This window comes from Grammomys surdaster, unplaced genomic scaffold (genome assembly GCF_004785775.1).
Source record: "Grammomys surdaster isolate TR1022 unplaced genomic scaffold, NIH_TR_1.0 187, whole genome shotgun sequence".
NCBI classification, from domain to species: Eukaryota; Metazoa; Chordata; class Mammalia; order Rodentia; family Muridae; genus Grammomys; species Grammomys surdaster.
In genome coordinates this window covers 9,671,059-9,694,109 of record NW_021604632.1, presented here as the reverse complement: position 1 = coordinate 9,694,109, position 23,051 = coordinate 9,671,059, and the positions used below count along the sequence as shown (strand labels likewise).

Genomic DNA, 23,051 nt, shown 5'->3' with positions numbered 1-23,051 from the left:
GGCATAGCCTTTGGGATCTGGCTCTGGACTTGAGTTCAGTTCTGTCTTTCTTCCCTTGGCGCCAGAGGAAAAAGAGCTGGGGCAGCAGGAGGCCCAGAAGTACACAATGTTTTATTGAAAAAAGTCAGGCTCAGCTTGGCCAGCTCCATTCCACTTGGCTTGATGAGGGCCTCTGCCCACAGCAGCCTGAGCCAGGTCTTCCTGCAGGGAGGCCCAGCTCAGCACCCCCTCTTACTGTCCCCACCCCCTTTTCTGAAATGATGACATCCAAACAATAAATATACAATAAATAGCACTTGTGGGCCAGTCTGGGACTTCAAATCCCATATCAGCCCTCACCAGTCTTCTCTAGTCAGGACAGGCCTCCACTGGAGTATGGGAGGGGAAAGTCCCTAAATCCTCCAGGGTCCCGTGGGCCCTCGGATCCATTTCCATTGCAAGGCCCAAGCTAGGTTTCCCTGGAGACCTAGCAAAGCTGGTCCAAAGCAAGGTTGGGCAAAGCAGAACTGGCAAGTAGGTGCAAGGCTGGGCACTGTTGTCCTAGACACCCCGACTCCAGGCCACGAGACTCCATCGGGTTCACGAATAGATGGTGATGACCTCCCGGCCACCACCACGCACCAACAACACCCGCTCAAGGCCCTCCGTTAGGACTTCGAGGAATTCCATGTCTGCAGGGTTGTCAGGTCAAGGAGGCAGCCACAGGACCAAGACCACTTTCCACTCAAGGAGAGGATAGCTCCCCACTGTCAAGCCTCCACACAAAAGGATACAGTTCTCATCGCCTTCACTGTTCTTCGGGGGACCGGGCATGTTCAGCAGGACCAGGCGGGCATCGTGGGAGCGCGTGACAATGGCTTCATTGAGCTTCACGGCAGTGTGCATGCGCCGCACGTTGGACTGGTCCCTGCAGACCAAGTGGCTAGTCACAGGCCAGAGAACTATCTACCTAGCAAAGAGCTGTCCCTGGCCCATCCGCACAGCATGCCTGTCCCTGCTCTCCCTCCATTCCAGACCTCAACATGGTTCGTACTCACGGCTTAATGTGCACCAGCTCCCGGAAGTTGTCGGGGGTGTGGCTGGGGTCCCAGGGCTCAGCCATGTACTTGTCTCTGGTCCATGTCATCTGGATCTTGTCAGCCCCTGCTGCAGACTCATCCTCCTCGTCCGAGTAAAGGCTTTCCAGCCTCAGAGCTGAGTGCCTGTCTTTCACCAGCTGGGCCTGGAAAGAGGAGAAGGAGGAGACATCCTTGGTACCCTGGGAAGATGGGGGCCTGGCTGGCCCAACATGGCTACCCTGCATCTAAGAAATGGTTTGGGTTCAGGCAGAACAGATGCGGTTCTTTGTTAGTTTAAAGACAGGCTGGCCTCTTGCCTCAGCCTCCTAAGCAATGGAATTACAGGCACAGGCCACCATGCCTACTTTTTTGTTTATTTGGTTTTGTTTTGTTTTTGAGACAGGTCCCTTGGCTGGCCTGGAATTCACTCTGTAGACGGGGCTAGACTCAAACTCAAATGAATCCACCTGCCTCAGCCTACTGAGTACTGGGATTATATATATGACCCACAATGCCTAGTCCTGAACCAGTCTGTTATATCAATCGGAGAGTGTCTTCCAAGGTGTGATCTGGCCCTTACCCAAACCCGAACCAAGATGGCCATTTACCTCTCGATCCCGCTCGGTTTTGGTCAGCCTCATCTGTCGCAGCATCTGAGACCGCTGCTCCATCATCAGTGTCCGCTCATAGGTGTATGCAGAGATGTCACTGTTGTGCTGGGGGGTGGGGGGTGGGGGGTAAGCGACGAGTACCAGGCTGCATGATCCCAGGGGTCCTCGGGGACAGAGCAGGGCAGGCAGCTCACCATCTCTACCACCTCCACCTCAGCTTCCAGACGGAGGTGATACAGGAAGATGGCCAGATCCTTCTTCATCTGGATGCTGTTGTCATCCATCTGGGCCACGGTGAAAATGCGCATCCGGCACTTCTTCCAAACCTGCCGCAGTAGACCGTGTGAGTGGTTTGGTCACACCCGGCTTCCCGGGAGCCCGGCTGCCCTCCTCGCCCAAGCCCAGCAGGCTGGCACACCTTATGCTGGCGTAGCAGGAAAGGCAGCAGCATGAGCATGCCTCCGTCGTGCACAATCCACCACACGTCAATGTGGCCCTCCAGGTAGCGCTCGTGGTTGCTGGGGTAGAAAGCTATGTTCTTTGGCACCAGCAGGGCCAGGTGGGCAGCTGTGGTGCAGCGCACAGTGTCTAGGGAGGAGGGGCACCGCTGACTGCCAGCCTGTGACCCTCTGGTCTCTGCCACCTCACTTTAACCCTGGCCCTTGGCCCCTGGCCCAGCTTAGACGCCAGACCCTCACACACCAATAAAGGTCTTCCAGGCACGTGGGTCCTCACTCTGTCGCCAGCCATAGGGCCAGCCCAGCACCACGGAGTTATGTCTCATGCCGCCCAGGCCGCAAGACTGGATGAGGTGGGCCAGCCCCTCTCGAACCTTGCTGGCCACCACTACCTGGCAGAAGCCTTTTACTTTCTCAATGTCCATCATGTTCTTGATTGTCTGCGGGGAATACAAGAGCATCAAAAAGCAAGGCCCACCAGTTTCCACCCAAACCGGGGATCCCTCCAAATTCTGGTGTTCACAGGAGAGACCCTGGAGCAAGCTGCCCCACAGGTCATATTTTCTGAAAAATTTTGTGTGTGTTTGTGTGTGTGTGTGTGTGTGTGTGTATGTGTGTGTATGCAGGGCAAGCATTCTACATTATAGGGAAGTCAAAAGACAACTAACTCTTGGGAGTGGGTCTCATCTCTTTGTAGAATTTGGGAATCAAACCTAAGTCATTAGGCCTACACATTAGAGTCTCTACCCACCGAGATGTTCTGCCAGCCCAAGGGCCATGGTTTCTAAGTGGGACAACCATACTGATTCAAGCTTCAAGATGGCGACAGTGTTGTCCATCTGGCCGACCAAGACTGGCTAGGCTCTCCCCTATATGCTTGCTACACCCAGAAACCACTGATTTAGCTAAGTCCTCTTTCCACCCCTGGCCATTACCTGCTCAGCAGCCTGGGCTTCGCCATAGCTCTCCAGAAAGCTGCCCTGAATGACAGAGCCAACGATTGTCAGGCCCTTCCCAGCCTTAAGCTGGGAGGCAAAGGTGAGGAGCCGGGGGTACTTCACATGAAGATCTTCGTCTAACTTCAGCAGCACCAGGAGCTGAGGCCTACAGAAGTCAGACAGTTAGGCGGCCTAAGGGCCTGGCCTTTCCCAAGAGTCCTCTTCTTTCCTTCTCAGAATGTGAACTCCCACAAGTTTGGGTAGCACAGACGGAAGGGCTTGAGCTAGCAAGAGTGTCCTCCTACAATCTCCCGGGGGAACTACAGAACCCACCCTGAGGGGGCCCTGTCAGTCTGGGCATGAGCTTACCGCCAGTTCTTGGTATGAGGAGGCCCTTCTTCTAACCTCAGCAGAGCATAGCGTGCAGCGCTCAGGGACAGGCCTCGGATCCCATCACCCCACTCCTTCTCAGCCCTGTGGATGTCACCACAAGCCACTGAGCCCCTGGTTCACCCTGAGATTTCCCTCCCTCCCTCCCTCCCTCCCTCTTTTCTTTTTTTTTTTTGGTTTTTCGAGACAGGGTTTCTCTGTGTAGCCCTGGCTGTCCTGGAACTCACTCTGTAGACCAGGCTGTCCTCAAACTCAGAAATCCACCTGCCTCTGCCTCCCAAGTGCTGGGATTAAAGGTGTGAGCCACCACCGCCCGGCCCCTCCCTCTTTTCTAAGTGAGTACTTTACTACTGAGCTACCCTAGCCTTTTACTCAGGGATTTCTGTGAATATGGGGTGCAGGAAGGCCAGGCTTGCGTCACAGCCCCCAACCACAGAGCAAGCATCCACTGCAGAAGGAAAGCTGGCCTAACCTGCCACTGCCAACCCAATACTCAGAGCATCCTAACTCTTCAGCTGGTTACCTGTAATGTTATACAAGCTATCGACGGCCGGACGGCAGCCCTTCACTCACCCTTGGTACTCGATGTACTTGTAGATCATGCCTGCAATGAGCATGGCCACTAGGGCATAGTACCAGGAGGAGACAAACATGAGAGCCAGGCAGAGACTCATGCCTAGGAAAGACAACGTCCTGGGACAGGGATGAGAGGATAGGAATCAGGAATCCAGGTCATAGTCTGTCCCACACCCTGGTGGCCCTTGCAGGTCCCAAGTCACAAGCTGGATGTGTGAAACAGGTTAAGTTTCTATTCAGAGACTCTCCCTCCTCCTAGAGTTTCAAAGGCTGCCTCAGAAACTCAGACCTGGGCTGGAGAGATGGCTCAGTGGTTAAGAGCACTGACTGCTCTTCCAGAGGTCCTGAGTTCAAATCCCAGCAACCACATGGTGGCTCACAACCATCTGAAATGAGATCTGATGCCCTCTTCTGGTGTGTCTAAAGACAGCTACAGTGTATTCATATATAATAAATAAATAAATTTAAAAAATAAAAAAAGAAACTCAGACCTATTCCACAGTGGGGCTTGTGGCCAATACCACCAGTATCAGAGGACTTGCTCCTGGCATCCAGCAGGAAACTTACCAGTGATAGTACTTGAACCGGGGCCGCCAGTTGGGAGTCCTCAGAAGTGTCTGCACAGCACAGGCCAAGTTTACAAAGAGGTAACACATCAGAAAGAACCTACAGGAGGCAGTTGGTGCAGAAAAGCTTCCTTGGTCCCTCAGGCTACATACGCCATGGCTCCTAACTCCAGGAACCCATTCCTATGGCCTGATGCAGACAGATGGCAGGACTAAGAGCCCAGTGGCAGAGGATGGGTAAGTATTCACCAGCAGAGGGGGTGAGAAAGGGACCGAGTCCAGGAATGTGGAGGAAGGCTGGGGACTACTCAGTGTGACAGATGACAAGGTGCTATACAAGCCCATGGCCCAGACAATCATTTGAATGGGGTCTATCCAGCATTTGGAGGTCAGGGAGTAAATCAGGAAAACAGGACAAGGAACAAGGACCATGTGGTTTTGTTCTGAGGGGAAGAAACAGGATGCTGTGCTGCGTGTGGGAGTTGGGACACGGGCAAGGCAGGCTGTGTGAGTCCTTCTGAGGACTGAGAGTTCAGGGCATCAAACTCCATCCTTGGTGATGAAGAGGAAGGGCAAAGAAGGGAGAGAGAGATCAGGGGCCAGGAACTCCTGTGGGGGAGTTGGTCCCAACAAAGGACTGCCAGCAAGAGTCACCACTCAAAATGCCTATAGCAAGAATAGCTTGAGGTATGCACATCTGTGGGGAATGGTGAACACTAAGAAGACAAGAACTCAGATGTGACAGGCCTGACTGCGGGGAGGGCTGGAGTCTGCTCAGGAGGAAGGCAGCCCTGTCAGATCTATAAGCTGAGTGAGTGGTGAAGGAGAGACCGTTCATTACTGAACAAGTAAGGACCACTGACCATGGAGCAGAATGGGCGAGGACCCCAACACGGGCAGAGGTGAATATAGAAACCAAACTATCTCAGGGACCCCTAGGAATCATGTTAACCACCACCTGCAAGGTGTTAGCACGCTCACTTCCTCAGCTTACAGGACATTTAAATGACGGATGGGGCAGTGATGGCATTGCTGAGGCAGCAGAGAACGTGCTTGCCCTGATCAGAATGGGCATCTCTGGCCTTCTGCTCTAGGGAGGCTCCTACCATGGGGCTTAGGATCTATCTGTGGGTTTCTTCATTGCGATGGGTGTGCTGGGCTGGCTTCTGAAATCAGGGTAAACAGCCCGGCCAGCTCCCCACTGAGCCCAGCTGATTTCCCAGGGGCAACCTAGATACCAGATAGGATCACTGGGAGGTGCTGGGGCACTCAGAGAGCCTTCTCCAGGACTACCCTTTGCCCTTCCCCCAACTCACATGGACAGAATGGGGGCCACCATGTCAAGGGAGGCGATGAGGATGCCCAGCTCAGCGATGAGCGCCGTCAGGAGGAGGGCCCACGTTGGCTCACCATTTGCTTTTCCGTGGCCGAATACCTGCAGGCATCAGAAAAGGAGTTGTCCCAACCATAGCCACTATCCCCACGACTGCAGCCCCAAGTCACAACCTGTTCTCCCATCATCCCTCTGGTCCCAGTGCTATGCCTGTCCTTTTGGAGTCACAAGTTTCCCTGACTCTCCTTCTCTGGGTCTCTCTGCTTTGGATGAAGCATAGACAAGCCACAGGATTGGGAGTCTAAACAGTAGTACTAACAGCAAACAGGGCAAGAGAAGCTCTCAGCAGCTGCTGGATGGCTGCCAAGGCCGGGGTCACTGTAGGCAAACCTCACTGCATCTGAATCTGCCTTCCCGATTGCCAGGAAGCAGGCCAAGAGCATCAAGGCTATAGGATGTACAGGAGGGCTTACCCGGAGGAAGGGGATGATGTTATCCTTGGCAATGGCTTGCAATAACCGTGGTGCCCCAGTGAGGCTTTGGAGGCCAGCACCACATGTTGAGAAGAAGGAGCCGACCACGATGACCCAGGGTGAAGGCCAGGCCAAGGTGCCCACCACGAGGTTCCTGCTGACGCCATCACCGTACCTACAGAGGCCAGGCTCAGACCATGCTCCTGGTAAAAAGCCCTCCAAGCCTTGGGTTGAGCCACCCAAGAGTAAAGGCATGCCGGGGGTCAGGAAAAATGGAGGAGAGGAGAGAAGAGGCTCTAGCTTTACGTGGAGACCAGCTGCCAGCTCTTAGCTTTGTATCTTTGCCCTTTATCTCATCCTTGATCTTAATGTCACTGTCAGGTCAGAAGCAAAAGTTGTAGAGGGGCCTGCCCTACCTGGTAGTACAGATTGTTACTGGAAGTCAACTGTCTGAGATGTGTAGGACCCTGGGGCATGAGGGATGGGTAGGGAAAGGGCAGAAAAAGCTGGCAGGGAGGGGCACAGCTCACTCACTTGTCCCGGAGCACCACACCCTCGATGCAGGCCCCGAAGAGAATCACGCTGCTGAAGTCTGGATTGTATTAAGGAAGCTAGAATCCCACCAGACTGTAGCCCCAGTCCATTCCCCACATAGCACCCTGGTGATCTTCCCAGCCACGGCCTTGGCCTGCTGACCTCAGAGGGTCCCATGGTGAACATGTGCATAGTCTCAATTGTGTGCAGGTGCAAAGGGGGATGTGTCAAGGTCTCCATGCTTGCGTGTGTGTGGTGTGCCCACACACGCTGTCTGGCAACTTATATACAGAGAAGTCCGTTCTGACACTGCCCCACCATGCCTGGGAAAGGATACACACGAGTGAAGTGGTAACGATGGCCAGAATGGTCCCCACTGGGATAGACTTCTGGGCATCACGGAGGTCCCCGGAGCGGTTTGACCCAGCCATGATGCCTCCAAAAACAGACAAGATTTCCTCAGGGACTCTCCAGGATTTGGGGTAGGGCTAAGTGCGTGGGCATGGAGATCTTACCTGTTACAGAAGGGAAAAAGATGCCAACCAGCACGGTGAAGGACGTGGCAATGTCAGCTACCACGTACAGGGACAGGCTCTCCTTCAGGCCAAGGGTATCCATGGAGGGCAGCCCACGCTTCTCCACGACCTCACCCTTCTCCAGGTAAGCACTCCATAGGTTTTCTGTAGAAGCAGGAGAATTACCACTACTGTACCACTGATGTTCCCGGGGAAGTTTGGGGCAGCCCAGCAAGATCCCACAGATGCACTGAATCTCTGGCAACTCTGGCGACAGCCAGGGCACAGTGACTACGGTGTCTTCCAGAAGACTGCTTTGGCCAGCAAGGAAGCTGTCCTGCTAGGGCTATCACAGACAAAGTTGAGCAAACCCTCATCAGCCTAGACCTCACTACTGCATGATTCTCAGACAGAGGCCCTTTATGACTCTTGTGAGAACATCCCCCACAGCCATCAGGGGCTAGTAGCCAGGAAAAGGGGAATGCCAGAACTTTATAGGGTTTGCTGCAGGCCTGGGATGTTGGCCAAACAGGCTCCGTTCACTCAAAATTCAGTTACAAGGAGGCAGGCTAAAAGGATACAGCTGAGCAGGGAAAGCAGCCAAACCTGACCCCCCCACCACCACTCCCCCTTGATCTGGACACACAAGGACAGCTCTGTGCTCTGCTTTCCTGCTCAGCCTGTGGGCTGGGGCTGGGGCTTGGGGGGGGGGGGGAGTGTTTCAGGACACAGGAGGGAGGACCCACCCTGGAGCACACCAGCAGCTGCCCCAGGTATGCCAGGAATCTCTGTCACATTGTTGAGCAGGAAGTAGGGGTCACAGGAGTCAGCAGTAAGGTTGGGGCTGTGGCAGAAGAAAGTCCACAGCCGGGTGGCCACTGTCTCATTGTCCACCACAACTGTCTTGGCACAAATGTCAAACTGGTCCCGAGACAGGGTCCTATTCCCCAGCATGCACACCCTGCAGGGAGAGAAGAAGGAATAGTGCCTGCTCGGCTGGAGCCCTAGCCTATTCCCACCCAAGCAATCTGAGGGATACAGAGCACCAAAGGCCTAGGAAGGATGTCAGTGCAATGGCTGGACAAATGCCCTAGCTACTTACGGAAACACCGGAGGGTCAAAAATGGACTTGATGCCTCCCGCGTAAATGGAAAGGATGGAGATGATGACGCAGGCCAGGAAGAGCGAGGCAAACTTGTTCACATACTTGACACCGACGAACACCACCAGGGCCATCAAAGTCAGGAAGATGGTCCCGTACACCCGCATGTTATTCAAGGTGGCGCCTGACATGTCATGGGCGCCCGATGGGTAAAAGATGGCAGCCGGCGGAGCAATGTAGGTCTGAAACAAGAGGACACAACTCCAGTTCCCTCCCACCTTGTATCTGGGGACTGAAACCTGTCGTTTTGGTTTTCTTTTAAAAGCATGTCTACGAAAAGAAGCCAGTCACAGAAGACCAGGAGTGCCCTATCCCATGTCTACACAACGTCTCGAAGAGCAAACCCACAGAGAGAATGCAGGTTAGTTAAGGGAGAGTGATTACTAGTCAAGTGTCTCTTTGAGTAGTGAAGATATTCTAAACTGATGCTGGCAATGTTTTTATCCCTATAAGTATACTAAAGACCAGTAACTTGTAAGCTTTCTTTTCTCTTTTCTTTCTTTCTTCTTCTTTTGACTGCCCTGGCTGGCCTTGGAACTCGCAGAGATCCGTCTGCCTCTGTCTCTGGTAGGATTAAAGGCATGTACCTCCACTGCCCCTGAGTGAACTCAGGGAAGGAAGGAAGAGAACTAACATTGATTTATTTAGGGTGGAGGATGATGTGCAGGTGTGTGGGTCAGAGGACAATGGCAGGCGTCAGTTCCTGCCCTCCAGGTGCGTCCTGAGGATTGAGCTCAGGTGTTCAGGAGTGGCAGCAAGTGCCTGTACCCACCGAGCCACTTCACTGGCCCCAGACTGGTAGATTTTCAAACGGATAGTGAACTGCAAACTGCAAGCCGTGGGTGCTGAAGCAAACAAAAGCACCATTGAAAGAAAAGGAGAGGAAAAGAAGAGAGGAAGAGAAGATAAAGACACAGGTGCCAACCTGTGGAAGGAACGGCCAAAAAGAAACAGTGTAGGCAACAAAATAATGATAGTATTGGATTATACCCAGAGAACACAACAGGCCTCCAGAAGCCCATATAATTACAGGGCTGAATAAATAAACATGGGGGAGAAGAGACACATTTCCTTACATAATTCCAAACAACACAGAAGAAATGTGAGATAGAAAATAAAGACCCAGAAGATCTAGACAAAAAGTCTCGGCTTCAGGTTTGCAGCGCCACGAGGTGTCTCTAAACATCTGTTCTCTGGATCTTCAAGGAGGTACCTGTCACCCTGTGTTACTCTCCTCATGTCGTTGTGCCCCTCCCCCACCAGGCCACTCTCCCATTGGCCTAGGCCATTCGTTGACGAGTAGGGAGCTGGGTCTAAGACAGCACCCATGGGACTCAAGGACCTCTATATAGCAGTCCATGGTTGTTCACTCTGACTTAAGGACAAGGAGAAAACAGATCTAAAAGACCCTGGTACAGAGCCTGGGGGAGACAGAGCTTGTTAGCGTACAAAAAAGGCTAGGTGGCAATTTCTGTCATTATCAAGATCTGTCACTCAACACCTGACAGAGCCCCTGCCACGGCCCAACACTGTTCAGGTAGAGGAAACATCAAGGCTCAGGTGAAGGCAACCAGGCCTCTTCCCTGCTTGGCCCAAACCATCAGAAGTGTAAAATGGGGGTGGGGACACAGATCTGAGCAATGAGTCTTCTCCCTAGAGGCCTCCCCACTAGAAACCCCAAGATGCTGGCCAGGCATGATGGAAGTACGAGCGGCCTCTGGAGTCTAGAGAGACTGGATGCAACTAGGGTCAACTGAGGCTTAGCCCAACTCACCAGCAAGATCTCAACGGCCCCTAGGATATACATGGCTGCTGCAAATGTCGTCCCCAGGTAGAAGCATAGGCCCACAGCACCTCCAAATTCTGGTCCCAAAGAGCGGGAAATCATGAAGTAGGAGCCACCAGCTATAATGGGGAAAGTGTACATGGGTCAGCGAGAGCTCCCTTGTAGCAAACCTCCACAACAACCCAAAAGTGCAGGTTGCTTCCTTCTCTCTTCAACAGACCAGTACAGAATCTGTCTTGTCTGGTTTCTTGTCCCTGAGGCTCGGCACAGGCTTGCCTGAGCCTTTGCTTCTATTAGAATCGAGCACTCCTAGAAAACTGGCCGTCAGTACTGGGCCCCAAAGTGGTAAGAATATGGAGACAAGACTGATCCAACACAGCTGTTAAATCCTAATAGGCACCAAAAATGCCAAAGGGATCAATTTCCTCTAGGACTCCCCTAAAGGAAGCATCAAGGGTGTTCAAGATTGTTCATGACAATATTGGTAAGGGAAAAAAAAAAGGCTGGTAGAGCGAGCGGCACATGCCTGTAATCCTAGCACTTAGGAGACAGAAGCAAGATCGCTTCAAGTTCAGAGCCAGCCTGGTCTACATAGTTTCCGGCCAGCCAGACCTACATAGTGACATCATATCACAAAAGACCGGAAACAAACAAACAAACAAACAAACAAAATACAATGTCGAAAAAGAAGAACTCATAAATAGGAGACTATTCCATAAACGGGTTATATCCTGGTATAGAGTAACCTGCTTTTTAAAAAATTTCCTGGCTGGAGAGATGGCACTGACTGCTCTTCCAGGGGTCCTGAGTTCAATTCCAAGCAACCACATGGTGGCTCACAACCATCTGTAATGGGGTCCGATGCCCTCTTCGGGTGTGTCTGAAGACAGCGACAGCAACAGTGTACTTATATACATAAAATAAATAAGTCTTTAAAAATAGTAATAAAATAGAATTTCTAAATCTAGGGAAATACATAAATATATGTAGAGGTGCATATATATGGAAAATATCAATTGTATATATACACACAGAGAAACTAATAGTTTGAATGCACCTAAGACCATGTACTTTCAAAAGGCAGTACTGAGCTCAGCCTGGTGGGTGTTTTCGGTTTTCCATTCTGTTTCCTGCCCCTTTAAGATCTCATGGAAAACATGCACCGCTCTTTCTTGTGCAGGACATGCTACTCTTATATTAACAAAACACATCATCAGTTTCAAAGTTTGTTGGGAAGGAACGCTCCTGCAAGGCACTGTCTTAAGAGTCCAGGATGGGACTCTACCAGATATTGCCTGAGGAGGAGGGACAGGGGAAGCCAGCAGGCAGATGGGGGTGGATTCTAAGCGTGTTCCTTACAAAGGGCCCCATGGGTGGTACTTACTCACCTGGAACCACACCATTGGTGGCGATGGCACTCATGGAGATGGCTGTCAGCAGGGTCTGTAAGAGGGAAGGCCTCGGTGAGTGGCTCAGCTGGGTGGGCTCTGTAGAGCCACCTGCCCCACACTCAGCCCAGCTCCAGCACACAGGGACACATACACAGCAGCAGCAGATGAGGACAATGAGGAGAGACTGCAGCACACCGGCTGTGCCCACCATCCAGGTCAGCCGCAGGAAGAGGATCACCCCGAAGATATTCTGCAGGCAGGGCAGGTACACTCCCATGAGGGTGCCCATGCTGGGTGCCTGTGTGGACAGGAGGGGAGGGGGCACACAGCATCAGAGAGGTCCAGGTCTGACACAGGAAGGAGGCCCTCATCACTCAACAGCCTTTATACCTGGGGTCCAGTGGAGCACAGGACGTAGGAGCAGACGCTAGGATATCTCTCCCATAGGAAGCCAGCTCAGTCTAAGAAGTACGAGACCCTTTTGTTAACCATTATTGTATGAGTGTAAGTGGCATGTACATGCCGCGGTGTGCACATGGTGGTCAGAGGACAACGCTCAGCATCAGCTCTCTCAAGCTCAGGGCCCTAGGCTCATGCCTCAAATGCTTCTACCCACTGAGCCATCTCAACGGACCCGACCCTATTCTTGTCATTATGTGTTAAGGTTCTAAACCTTATGCATAATGTTTATGTATAAACCTTAGCTCTTCCCCCACATCAAAGTACTGCCTCCTTCTCCTCTGCTGTTCATGTTCACCTGCTTTTTAGATAAGGTCCTGTACACTCCTGGATGGCCGGGCACTCTACGGAAACTAAGCAAGCCTCGAATTTTCAATGATCTCCCTGCCTCAGGTTCCTGTGTGCCAGGATAATAGGTGCACATGGTTATTTCTGGTCCTTCTCTTCTTGGAGAGAGTCTAGCTCTTTAGTCAGGCTATCCTGGGATTCACTATATAAAGCATGTTGGCCTCACACTTGTGGCAATCCTCCTGTCTCAGCCTCTTGGGTACTGAGATTACAGGAGTGACTGAAATATCTAGCTTCTCATTTCTGTTCAACTTTTGTAAAGTAGAGACTGTCCCAGATCGCTTCTTCTCACCCAGCAGGCCTCATTACTCAAGCCAAAACTCAAAATGTTGTTCCTGTCCCTCCCTCTCTCGAACCTCCACCTCTAGCTCAGGTAGACAGATTCCTGCCTCCCTGCTGCTCGGACACTGGCCTGCTTCTTACCAAACTTTACTGGGGACACCAGATGTCTGCCAACCTCTCCACACTGAAAACCAAGTCCAATCTCATGTTGAAAATCCTCTGCACTGCCCTCTAATGAAGTGTGGGACATGTGGCCCAGACTCCTCGGCTCTGGCCTCTGGACGTACTTCACCTCTCCTGTCAGTGCCAGCTTGGAATTGCGTTCCTCTGGACTATAGACCACTTTACTGGTATATCCACGACTATGTTCAGTAGAGTTGGCTTGTGTGAAGGCTATTCCTGGTTCTCAACTAGACAACATCAGGAATTCACTAAGACTCAAATGGCTGGGTACACCTGTTAGGGATTTTTTTTTCTTAATAAAATGATCAGAAGTATAAAGATCTACTTCTAGTTCAGATCTTTGAGGGAAGAACCATCTTAATCTGGGCCACAGCTTGTGCTGGCAGCCTATATGAAGAAGAAGGAAGCTTGTCTTTTTCTTTACCTATTTGCCTTCACTCTCACTGGCAAGTCTATTCCTTCACTGGTCTTAGGGCCTACTTCTTTGGGAATCAGCATATACTGAAGACCAGCTGAGACATCCAGCCTCACGGACGGAACAACTAGTGTATTTTTGACTATCCATTGATGGGCTAGCTGTACCACAACTTGTAAGCCACTTTAACAAATCCCATCTATAATTTAAATGTTATACATTTAATATATTTGTGTATTAAATAAATATATTTAAGTTTTAAGTTCTGTTCCTCTAGAGAACCCTGACTAATATAGCTTGCTTACTGTTCTAACAGAAACAGGCCCAACAAGGCCCCTAAAGTGTTCTTGAACCCCGTAAGTAGTGCCTGGTAAGTCTCTTCCTATTTAGGGGTGTCCCACAGACAGAACCGAGATGAGCCTGTGAGCAGTGAGATCGCTGTAGTGTACAGATCGGCAGTTTCTCAACTCTGTAAGGGCAGGTGAGGGGCTATCCGGGAGGCCATGGCAGAGGCTGTGTGTACAGAGGCAACACTGATGCAGCCTAGGCCAGTGGCGTCTCGAGAGCATCCCCAGAACCCCAGCAAAGCCTCTTCTTCCCTGAAGCTGGGCCAGGGCTGGGGATTTGAGGATCTTCAAGAGAGCCTGGACAAGAACACTTGCTTTCACACACCGTCCCGCACAAGGCTGTATAGGTAAGAGATAACCTTATTGGGGTTCTGGAGCCCTTCTCAGAGGACACCACCTACTGGACAGTGGTAGTAGCAAAAACTCCTACTCCTACCCCCCATCCTAGGCTGAGTCACTCTAAGAAAAGGGCAGTGTGGGAAAGGGCTGGGCCGGAAATGCTTTTTGAATCCCTAAATAACCCCTGGCAGCCTGGGAAGGTCATTGGGTTGGAGCAGGAACGGCTGACAAGGAAAGGCGGACTTTCAGGCATGTTCTGATTGGAGACCCTCCTTCCCTGCTTCAAGCCTTCTTTTCTGAGGCCCACAGATCCCTAGCTTCCTATTAGATTTGGCTAGACTCTTCCTCTATCTACATCAGCCAGTGGGGGTAAGGCTGTTAGCTACCCTATCATCATATTCAGATCAGGTAAACTGGGTAGCTGAGCATTCACAAGCTCCTGATTAAGCTATAGGTTAACTCAGGTTTCTCTCCCACAGACCTTTCTTGGAGAATTTTTCATTCCTAGCCATGAGCTCCCCAGCATTGTCCAAGGATCCTACTAGCACTAAGCAAAACTCTTTTTTTTTTTTTTTTAGTTTTTTTCAAGACAGGGTTTCTCTGTGTAGTCCTGGCTGTCCTGGAACTCACTCTGTAGACCAGGCTGGCCTCAAACTCAGAAATCTGCCTGCTTCTGCCTCCCAAGTGCTGGGATTAAAGGCGTGCGCCACCACCGCCCAGCTAAGCAAAACTCTTTAGAAGTTGAGACGTATCCTACAGGGCTGGATAGGAATGGCAAGAGACAGGCAGAGTTCTTCCTATCTTTAGTTCAGAACATGCTAACAAAGATCACAACCAGAGGTCAGGTCTAGACCACCTCAAGATATCAGCTCCCTCTCTGAAGAATGGGCAGATGTCCATAAGGGAGAGGATATACTTTAGCTTGACTGTCTCTCTCTTGGACCCACCTCAGCAACACCCATGTCATAAGCAGGTCTGAAGCTGCTGATAACCTGGCTTATTTCAACCAGGAATTCCTTTGGTTTGTACTCACTGCCAATGAGAATGGCCCAGCCAGGATCAGACCCCAGCTCCTTTCAAGCACAGCTATTTGCCCAAGATAGCCTCTGGGACAGTCGATCTGTCTCTTTTAGCTCCTTTAAAATTAGTAGGACCCCAGGTGTGCACTACCAAGCCAGGCGTCTGTCTCAAAGCGCTCTCTCTCTCTCTCTCTCTCTCTCTCTCTCTCTCTCGCTCTCTCGCTCTCTCGCTCTCGCTCTCTCTGTGTGTGTGTGTGTGTGTGTGTGTGTGTAAATACTCGAGATCCTAGTCCACTCTTAAAGCAGTGTCTCGTATGCTGACAGCTAAGTACCAGGAGCTATTGTTCTTTCTGTTGCTTTTGAGGCTCCTCTGCCCCTCTGCCTTCAGCTCTTCCATACCACTTAGCTTAACCTTTGACAGGTCCTTCAGCTTCAGACACTTATTCCTCACCCTCCATGCCTACCACCTACTGGTCCACATATGTTCAACATCACACAGGAAAACATCTATTTCCAACACCTACTTCCATGGTAATGTCTGTCTTCCCAGATGTGGTCCCTCTGATGACCCCGACTTGCTCACCTTGGCAGCTCTTCGACGGCCACTTTCTCCACTCTCAGCTTCCTCATGTTCCTTGGCTCCTTGGGTAAGGTTGGTATAGCTGACAAGCTTGCCGAGGAGAGACGACACCTTTGGGCGGATGTCCAGCTCCTCCTGTAAACAGAGCCACGGGGCAAGATGGCAATGGGCCAGGCTAGGCCAGTGTCAGGCTACCTGTGTGAAGCCAGCAGCTTGGCTGCTGGCCCAGTGCCAAGCCCTAAGGCAGGCCTGGACCTGATCCCAGCTCTTGCTTGGGGAAGCCCAAGCAAGCTAACTGGGCAGGTGTGGGCACCACACCCCAGAGGCAGCATTCAAAGGCCCAGCCCAGTGACTTGGTCTCTCTGCCCAGCGTTGGCTGTAATCACTGCCAGCCCATTTGTGAAAATCACCTGCCTCAGGGGAGAAAAAAGGGCAGGCTCTGCTGGCAGGCAGACGCACACTTCATTCTGCCTGCCTGGCCACCACTTTGAAGCTACGACTGGGACTCCCGGATTCACATCAACACACACACACACACACACATCTTCAGGTGGGGACAGAGCACAAGACTTGCAGTACTCAAAGGGGTCCAAGGATTCTCTGCTCCTGTGGCCTATGTGACTCTGCCTACTGTCTTAAGCCTTTGTCAGGTCCTTTCTGACCCTGTATACAGGAAGCCAGGTTAGGAGTGACAAGTGAAGATATAGGCCCTTCGTGTGTGACCGAGAAGCTGACTTTACTTGGCCGTGAGGCAGATGAATGTTCGGGTTCAGAGTTTAGGAAACTGAACCATGTCTTAAATCCAGATGTTACTTCTCAGCTTGGGTCTGGAAAGGAAAATTTCCAGTTGGAAGGCACAAACGTGGGATCTTTCCAGAGACATGTCCATTGCAGCTCTAGCTATGGAGGGCAAAGTGGGAGAGAGGCTGGAGGAAAAACAGGCCTCTGTAACCAGAGGGTAACAGCTGGAAGAGACAATAGGAAAGAAAAGAAAGGTTTTATCCACAGCAGGGACTGGAGCCACGGGCTGGGAGAAGCCCTAGGAATGGAGGGGCGGAGGAAGTAGTCACCTTGGTGAGGGGCTGTGAGGAAGGCAAAGGTGAATGGCCCTGGAGAACGGAGGTAAGGTTGCAAGTGGGTCTGGGAAGGCAAAGTGTATTGAAAGGGCCATGAGAACCACACCCTGAATGGCTGCAAAGAAGGGAGAGCAGAGGGGACTGGAAGAGAAGCCAGCCTGATGCTTAGCTGAGAGGTCCGGAGAAGCCCCTGCCAGCCTACCACATCTGAATGGCTCCTTAGATACCTCAAACAGTGCCAGGTTCCGGTCATAGTAGTCAGTTCCTCTGGAGGCGTCCAAAGGGCACAGGAAAGGGCTGTTCTCTCTGTGGTTACTCTGTCCTGTAGAAAGAGAGGAAAAGAATTCCAGTGACTTGCTACCTCCCGGGACCCCAGCCTATACCCCAACCCAGAAAGCCAACCCACAAAAACAGCTCTGCACTTAATCTTAGCGGAGAGGCTGAGAAGCGGCAAACACACACCATCTCTCTAAAACGCTTTTGGAAGCCGCAGCGTTTACACGTTCGGCCTCTGTTTTCTCATCACTTGTCAGCCTTCTTGAAGGGCCGTAAAGGAAGCACCCAGGAAACAAATTTCGGGTCGTCATTCCATGTAGTAGAAAACTCCAAATCTCCACATTAGTGCCACTTGAGTATACATGAAGGGCGGGGCCTACTGAGGAGGCGGGGCCTGGCCATGACCAACCCTGAGGCTCCACCTTCCTTCCTCCCAAGGATCTGGCGCTCCTAGAGTGCAAGGCGCCACTTCGCCATCCAGGAAGATGAAACCACACAGACCGCCTTCCGCTGCCATGGCCTACAAGGGGTCAGCTAGCTACCCCACCATGCACTGCGTCAGGTGTTCTAGAGGGTAACCCAGAGCATGCTGGGAGACGGAGCCAATGGATACAAGGAACCAGAAAAAAAAACCATTGGGAAAGCCAGGGCACCAGATGGCTCTTGAGTTGAGCATAGGAAATGCAGGGGCACCCGACTGCTGTCGAGATTACCCGTTAGCCTTTTGGTTCCCAGATCTAGCCAGTTTACTCCAGAATAGATTAAGAGGCCAACACCCACTCAAATCTCAGGTTGGTGAAACTGTGCCTCCAAAACTAGAAAACCTCCCAGCCAGAAAGGACCCCGTGCATCTGTTTTTGCCATGTGTTGGGATAAAACCCACAAACTCACCCTCTATCACTTGGCCACAAACACGTTCTTTATCCCCTCCTTTTCCTCCTCTGAGACAGGTTCTAAATGTAGCCCAGGCTGGCTTCAAACTTGTGCCAATGCTCCTGCCCCAGCTTCCCAAACATTGGGATCACGGATGTAAGCACACGTCCAGCCCTCGGACACTTTCATGTTTTGTATAAGTACGCGTGGTGAATGTGTACATACACATCTACATTTCGGGTTCGAGGTCAACATCAGGTGCATTCCTTTCTCACTCTCCACCTTATTTTTTGAGACAGGGTCTCTCACTGAACCTGGGGCTCACCAATTCAGTTAGATTGGCTGGCCAGCAAGCCCCAGGGCTCCACCTGGCTTCTGTTTTCGCAATGCTGTGATCAGAGAAGGTCCATGTGCCTGGCTTTGTACACCTGGCTCTCTGTTCCACATTGGATGATTGTGGAGATCAAGGTCAATTGAAGGTCAATGGAAAAGCCAGCAGTCATTTCAACCCACGTCATGTTAAAGGCTGATGGGGTCATGTAGCTCCTCAGACACTCTGGCATTCGTGCTAACTCCCATGCTCATTCAGGACCAGTAATCACAAGAAAAATCACCAAATCCAGCCATAGCTGCCACTTACATTGAAAACTCTTTCCCGAGAAGCGCCACAACATGAAGAAAATAACAGAAATGAAAAATGGCGTCTCTCTCAGCTCATCTTACTTCCTTTCTGCCTCGCTTGCTAGGCGTCTCCATAAATTCATCCCTCAGATGCAGCCAGCACTTATTCTCAGTTCTTGCCCTCTCCCTCTGTATCCTTCCGCGAAGATGGAAATAAATATCAATTATTCTAAATGCACACACTGCAGCCTGTCCCACCACCGATACTAATTGTTTCTAAGAAGACTCTACTATAATCTAGAAACCGTAGAGCAGCGGTTCTCCACCTTCCTTATGCTGCAACCCTTTAATATGGTTCCTCATATGGTGGTGACCCCTGTATCATAAAATTATTTCATTGGTACAGCATAACTGCAATTTTACTACTGTTATGAATTGCAATATAAATATCTGTGTTTTCCAGTAGTCTCAGGCGACCCCTGTAAAAGGGCTGTTAGACCCTCCCAAAGGGGCTGTGATTCACAGGTTAGGAAACACTGCTGTAGACCTAGGTATGGTAGTACGAACCTGTAATCCTTGACCCTGGGAGGCTACGGAAGGAAGTACCTGAGTTCAAGGTCAATTTAGGCTACACAGTGGTTTCCAGGGCAGCCTGGGCTGCATCAAGAAAACAAACACAGAAGCCAGAGGGCTAGGAAGATAGCTTAGGTGGTAGAATGTTTGCCTAGGATTCACAAACCTCTGAGTTTGATCCTGGTATCTCATGAAACTGAGCTTGGTGGCACAGGTGTAGAATGCCAAGAGTCAGGAGGTGGCGACAAGAGAATCAGAAGTTCAAAATCATTCTTAGTTCCCAAATCAAGTTCAAGGCTAGCCTGAACTACAAGAGTCCTTGTGTTGAAAAAGAAACCGGCCGGACAGTGGTGGCGCACGCCTTTAATCCCAGCACCTGGGAGTCAGAGGCAGGTGGATTTCTGAGTTCGAGGCCAGTCTGGTCTACAGAGTGAGTTCCAGGACAGCCAGGACTACACAGAGAAACCCTGTCTCGAAAAAACCAAAAAAAAAAAAAAGAAAAAGAAAAAGAAAAAAAAGAAAAAAAAAAAAAAACGAAGGAAAGGAATCCTACAAACTACTGAGCTGAGCACACAACAGTGGCCCATCCGTGACCCACCCGATCCCTTGTCGTTGCAAGCATCACTCCCCGATGGCTGTGGGGTTGGGGGGATAGCTGTCTCAGGCTTTAGCTTCTGCTACATGTCAATTACCCCTGTCAGGAACAAGACAAGGCTGTCTAGTGAGGAGGGCCAGCTCTGGGTCTGGGGGTCTATCACAGTGAGGAGGGCCAGCCCTGGGTCTGGGGTCTACCACAGCAATGGGAGTTGAGCCTCAGATTCTCTCTTCACATTCTAGAGCCCAGTCCATTTAGGGAGCAGCCTGGGGGACAGCATGATACCTCAGCATAGGAAAGACCTCTGGCATATGTAGTCTGGCCACTGTGTACATACCCCAACCTCTGGGTTTTCAGAGGTCCAGCAAGCTGGCTTGAATTCCTGCCCCTTGTCCTGTGTAACCCACAGAGAACTGCTTAGTCCCTCTGCACTGCTCTGTCACCTTCTAGGAAGGAGAGACAATAACTCCCTCTCCCAACTTCCCTGATGCATCAGAAAAGGTAGTGTCTGGTCTCAGACACAGACAGGGCACTCCACAAAGCCTCACTTAAGGACCCCTCCCATAGGATTATGAAGATATGAAAGGGTCTAAGCAGAGCCTCAGGTCTGTACTCCCCTAAACTTCAAGCTACCCGCCCTGGACTCAGCTATTCCAAAAATTCCAGGGCAGGCTTAGGCATGCCTGCCTGCCTGCCTGCCAGGCTCAGGCTTCTCAGACATTACCTGAGACCCCCAGAGAACCAGAGCACAGCTCAGGCCTGGGGCGCCCTATGAAGCCCACAGGTGTGTTCCTACCAGCAACTGTGAGAGCCCCGGTGGCAGGGAGTGACCTGAGTGACCTATGTGCATGGCATCTACCTACAATGTCCTTCCATGACCTTCCTACTCCTGCCACAGGCTACCTAGATGAGCAGGCCTATGTATGCCTCTCTGAGAAGACGTGTGTGTATGTGTGTGTGTGTGTGTTTGTGTTTGTGTGTGTGTGTGCGCGCGTGCGCGTGGTGTGTGTGCATGTGTGTGTGTGGGGGAGAGGAACCCTAAGAGAGCTAGGCCTAAGATAGTTCTGTGCTCTCTGATCCTTTGCTACATCTACTAAGAAGAAGAAAATCACTCACCAGGGTGCAGGGCATCCCCCATGCTGCAGACACACCACAATCTAGATGAAAAGGAGTAAGTAGGAAGAGAAGAAAGGGGTGGGGATGGGAGGAGCTGGCCTAGCCTGGAGGGATCTGGCAAAAAAACGCAGCCAGCAGCCAGCATAGCTCCAGGTTACTCCTGTCAACTTGTAAGGGACCAAGGCGGAGCCAAAGAAAAGGCAAAGTACTGCCCATTGGTCCAGGCTAATCTCAAGGATGCAGTTCAGCACATCATCTGGGGATAAACGTCCTTCCAGTCCCAGGGAAGGAGAGAAATTGTTCTGACCCCTTGAACCAGGCCAGGGGCAGCAGGGATGTTAGACCTAGGGTTATTTACACATAGCTATGAAACCTGACAAATCTCTGTGACATCTGGCAGTCCATTCCCCGGGCCTGTACCACATCTACACATGGCAGAAAGCCATCATGCACATCAAGCACAGGCTACCCCTCAAGCATGTCACCATTACAGACCTCTCAGATGGCCTCTGATACCATCACCAGACACAACACACATTTCCTCCATGTTTGTATCCCGGTCAGTCCCAGACCTCACAGGCATTTGTTATCAATCATAGCACCATGCTCATCTCTGGCAGCCTTGCTGGAAACAGTAGCCATGAGGACGTCCTGACCTAACCCTGTGATACTCAGCCACACACGTGCATTTACACATGCCTACAGCTATACAGACAGACACATATTTCCAGTACTGTTCCCATTCCAAGTGTGAGGAGCCTCCATGGGTGGAAGATGGAGAAAGGCACTGGAAAGGGGAAAGGGTTCACCCTATGACCAGCCCTAATACCTAGGTTAGGTTAAGGCACTACACTCTCATATCCGGGTTTGAATCCCACTGTAACAAGTTACGTAACTCTACCCCATCTCCTTTCAACCCCTTCCTAAGTGCGAGTAACAGAACCTGTCCCATGGGGGAGGCTGGGAGGATTAAAACGAGTTGCTTCATGTACAGTGCCTAGACAAGCCTGGCCCCGTGTGACTGCTCCCTAGATGTCCACGGTACCCACAGATCTACACCAAGGCCAACACAGGCCCTTCTGCGAGCACACCCTTTGCTCCTACCGGGCCAGTGTGCAAGGAGGCAGGGGTAGGGAGAGGACAAGAGAGGGGCGGTGAGTCATAGGGGAAGAGAGGGTGACACTCAAGAGGATGGGAGCGATTCACAGAAAGTAAGGGAGCTGCAATCCAGGCTTCCATTGGACCCGGACCTGAGGCGCGACCGGCACCAGCCTGTGCGAGGCAGCCCGCTAGCTGGCCTCCCTAGGCGGCCACGTCTGCAGCCCCCGCCCGCGGCCCTCGGGGGAGGAGCTGGGGGTGGGTGGAGGACGACTTAGCCCGGGAGTCCCGGACCAAAAAGACTCATCAGTCTGAGCGCGCCAGGAGCAAGAAAAGTGGAGTCCCGCATGGACGTCTGCGCGCGCGGTCCGAAGGCGCGAGTCCCGTGTAGACGCCCCCCGTCCCGGCCACAGCCCCCGCCGGGCGCACCCTCACCGTCCGAGTCCTCCCGCTCGGCGCGCTCCCCGTAGTCCACCCAACTGAGTCCCTCGAGGTTGTCATAGTCGCCGCGTCGCGGCCCATCTACCGGCACCACGGTGAAGTGAGGCATCGCGCGCGCTTGGCCCGCAGTCCCGGCCTCCAGCCGGCTGTCCCCGCCGCCCCAGGCTGGCCCGCCCCGCCCGCTCGCATTCCACCCCGCTGCGCTCACTTCCTCCACCCGCCCCCCGGGCCGCCCCTCGAGGGCGGGGAGCAGGAGGGGCTCGGGTCGGCTCCTCCCCGAGGGGGGTTGACGAGAGGTGGCGAGAGCACCCCGTGAACGAAGTACTCTAGCTGCTGGAGGGTTGGGTTCCTGTGTGACTTGGGTTAAGGGGTTGCCCTCTCTGAACCCCAGATGCGACACTTAATAAAGTGAGGGAAAGTCGTTTTAACTTTTAGGGGTTTTATGATGGTGAGACGGGGCGCAGGGTGCACTGGCTTTGCAACTTGAATCTAATTAAGTCTCAATCACTTTCTGTTATTTAGCAGGAAAGCTAGCAGGGTCTGCCCAATGTCTCAGTGGCCACCACAAATCCCAAAGTCTTTCATCACCCCTACGTACATACTCCTCCATGTCCATCAT

General features: G+C 51.9%; 1 protein-coding gene across 2 annotated transcripts; it reads right to left on the bottom strand.

The window, feature by feature from the left end:
• Nucleotides 1-90: 90 nt before the first annotated feature.
• Nucleotides 91-22,611, bottom strand: Slc12a4 (solute carrier family 12 member 4). Of its 2 annotated transcripts, none has more exons than XM_028768493.1 (24): nt 22,421-22,611; nt 17,067-17,161; nt 15,767-15,898; nt 11,943-12,089; nt 11,789-11,843; nt 10,389-10,519; nt 8,555-8,796; nt 8,199-8,413; nt 7,453-7,617; nt 7,275-7,373; nt 6,938-6,995; nt 6,404-6,578; nt 5,914-6,032; nt 4,599-4,697; nt 4,029-4,148; nt 3,435-3,539; nt 3,063-3,231; nt 2,372-2,567; nt 2,088-2,257; nt 1,864-1,995; nt 1,667-1,774; nt 1,038-1,222; nt 774-907; nt 91-671 (listed from the first exon to the last, which is right to left on the bottom strand). In XM_028768493.1, the coding sequence occupies exons 1-24, from the start codon at nt 22,539-22,541 to the stop codon at nt 580-582; spliced, it is 3,264 nt and encodes a 1,087-aa protein (XP_028624326.1). In that variant the 5' UTR covers nt 22,542-22,611; the 3' UTR covers nt 91-579. The 2 variants fall into 2 exon arrangements, with proteins under 2 accessions (XP_028624326.1, XP_028624327.1); XM_028768494.1 differs by having other exon boundaries at nt 97-671; nt 22,427-22,611.
• Between the last annotated feature and the right edge of the window lie 440 nt (nt 22,612-23,051).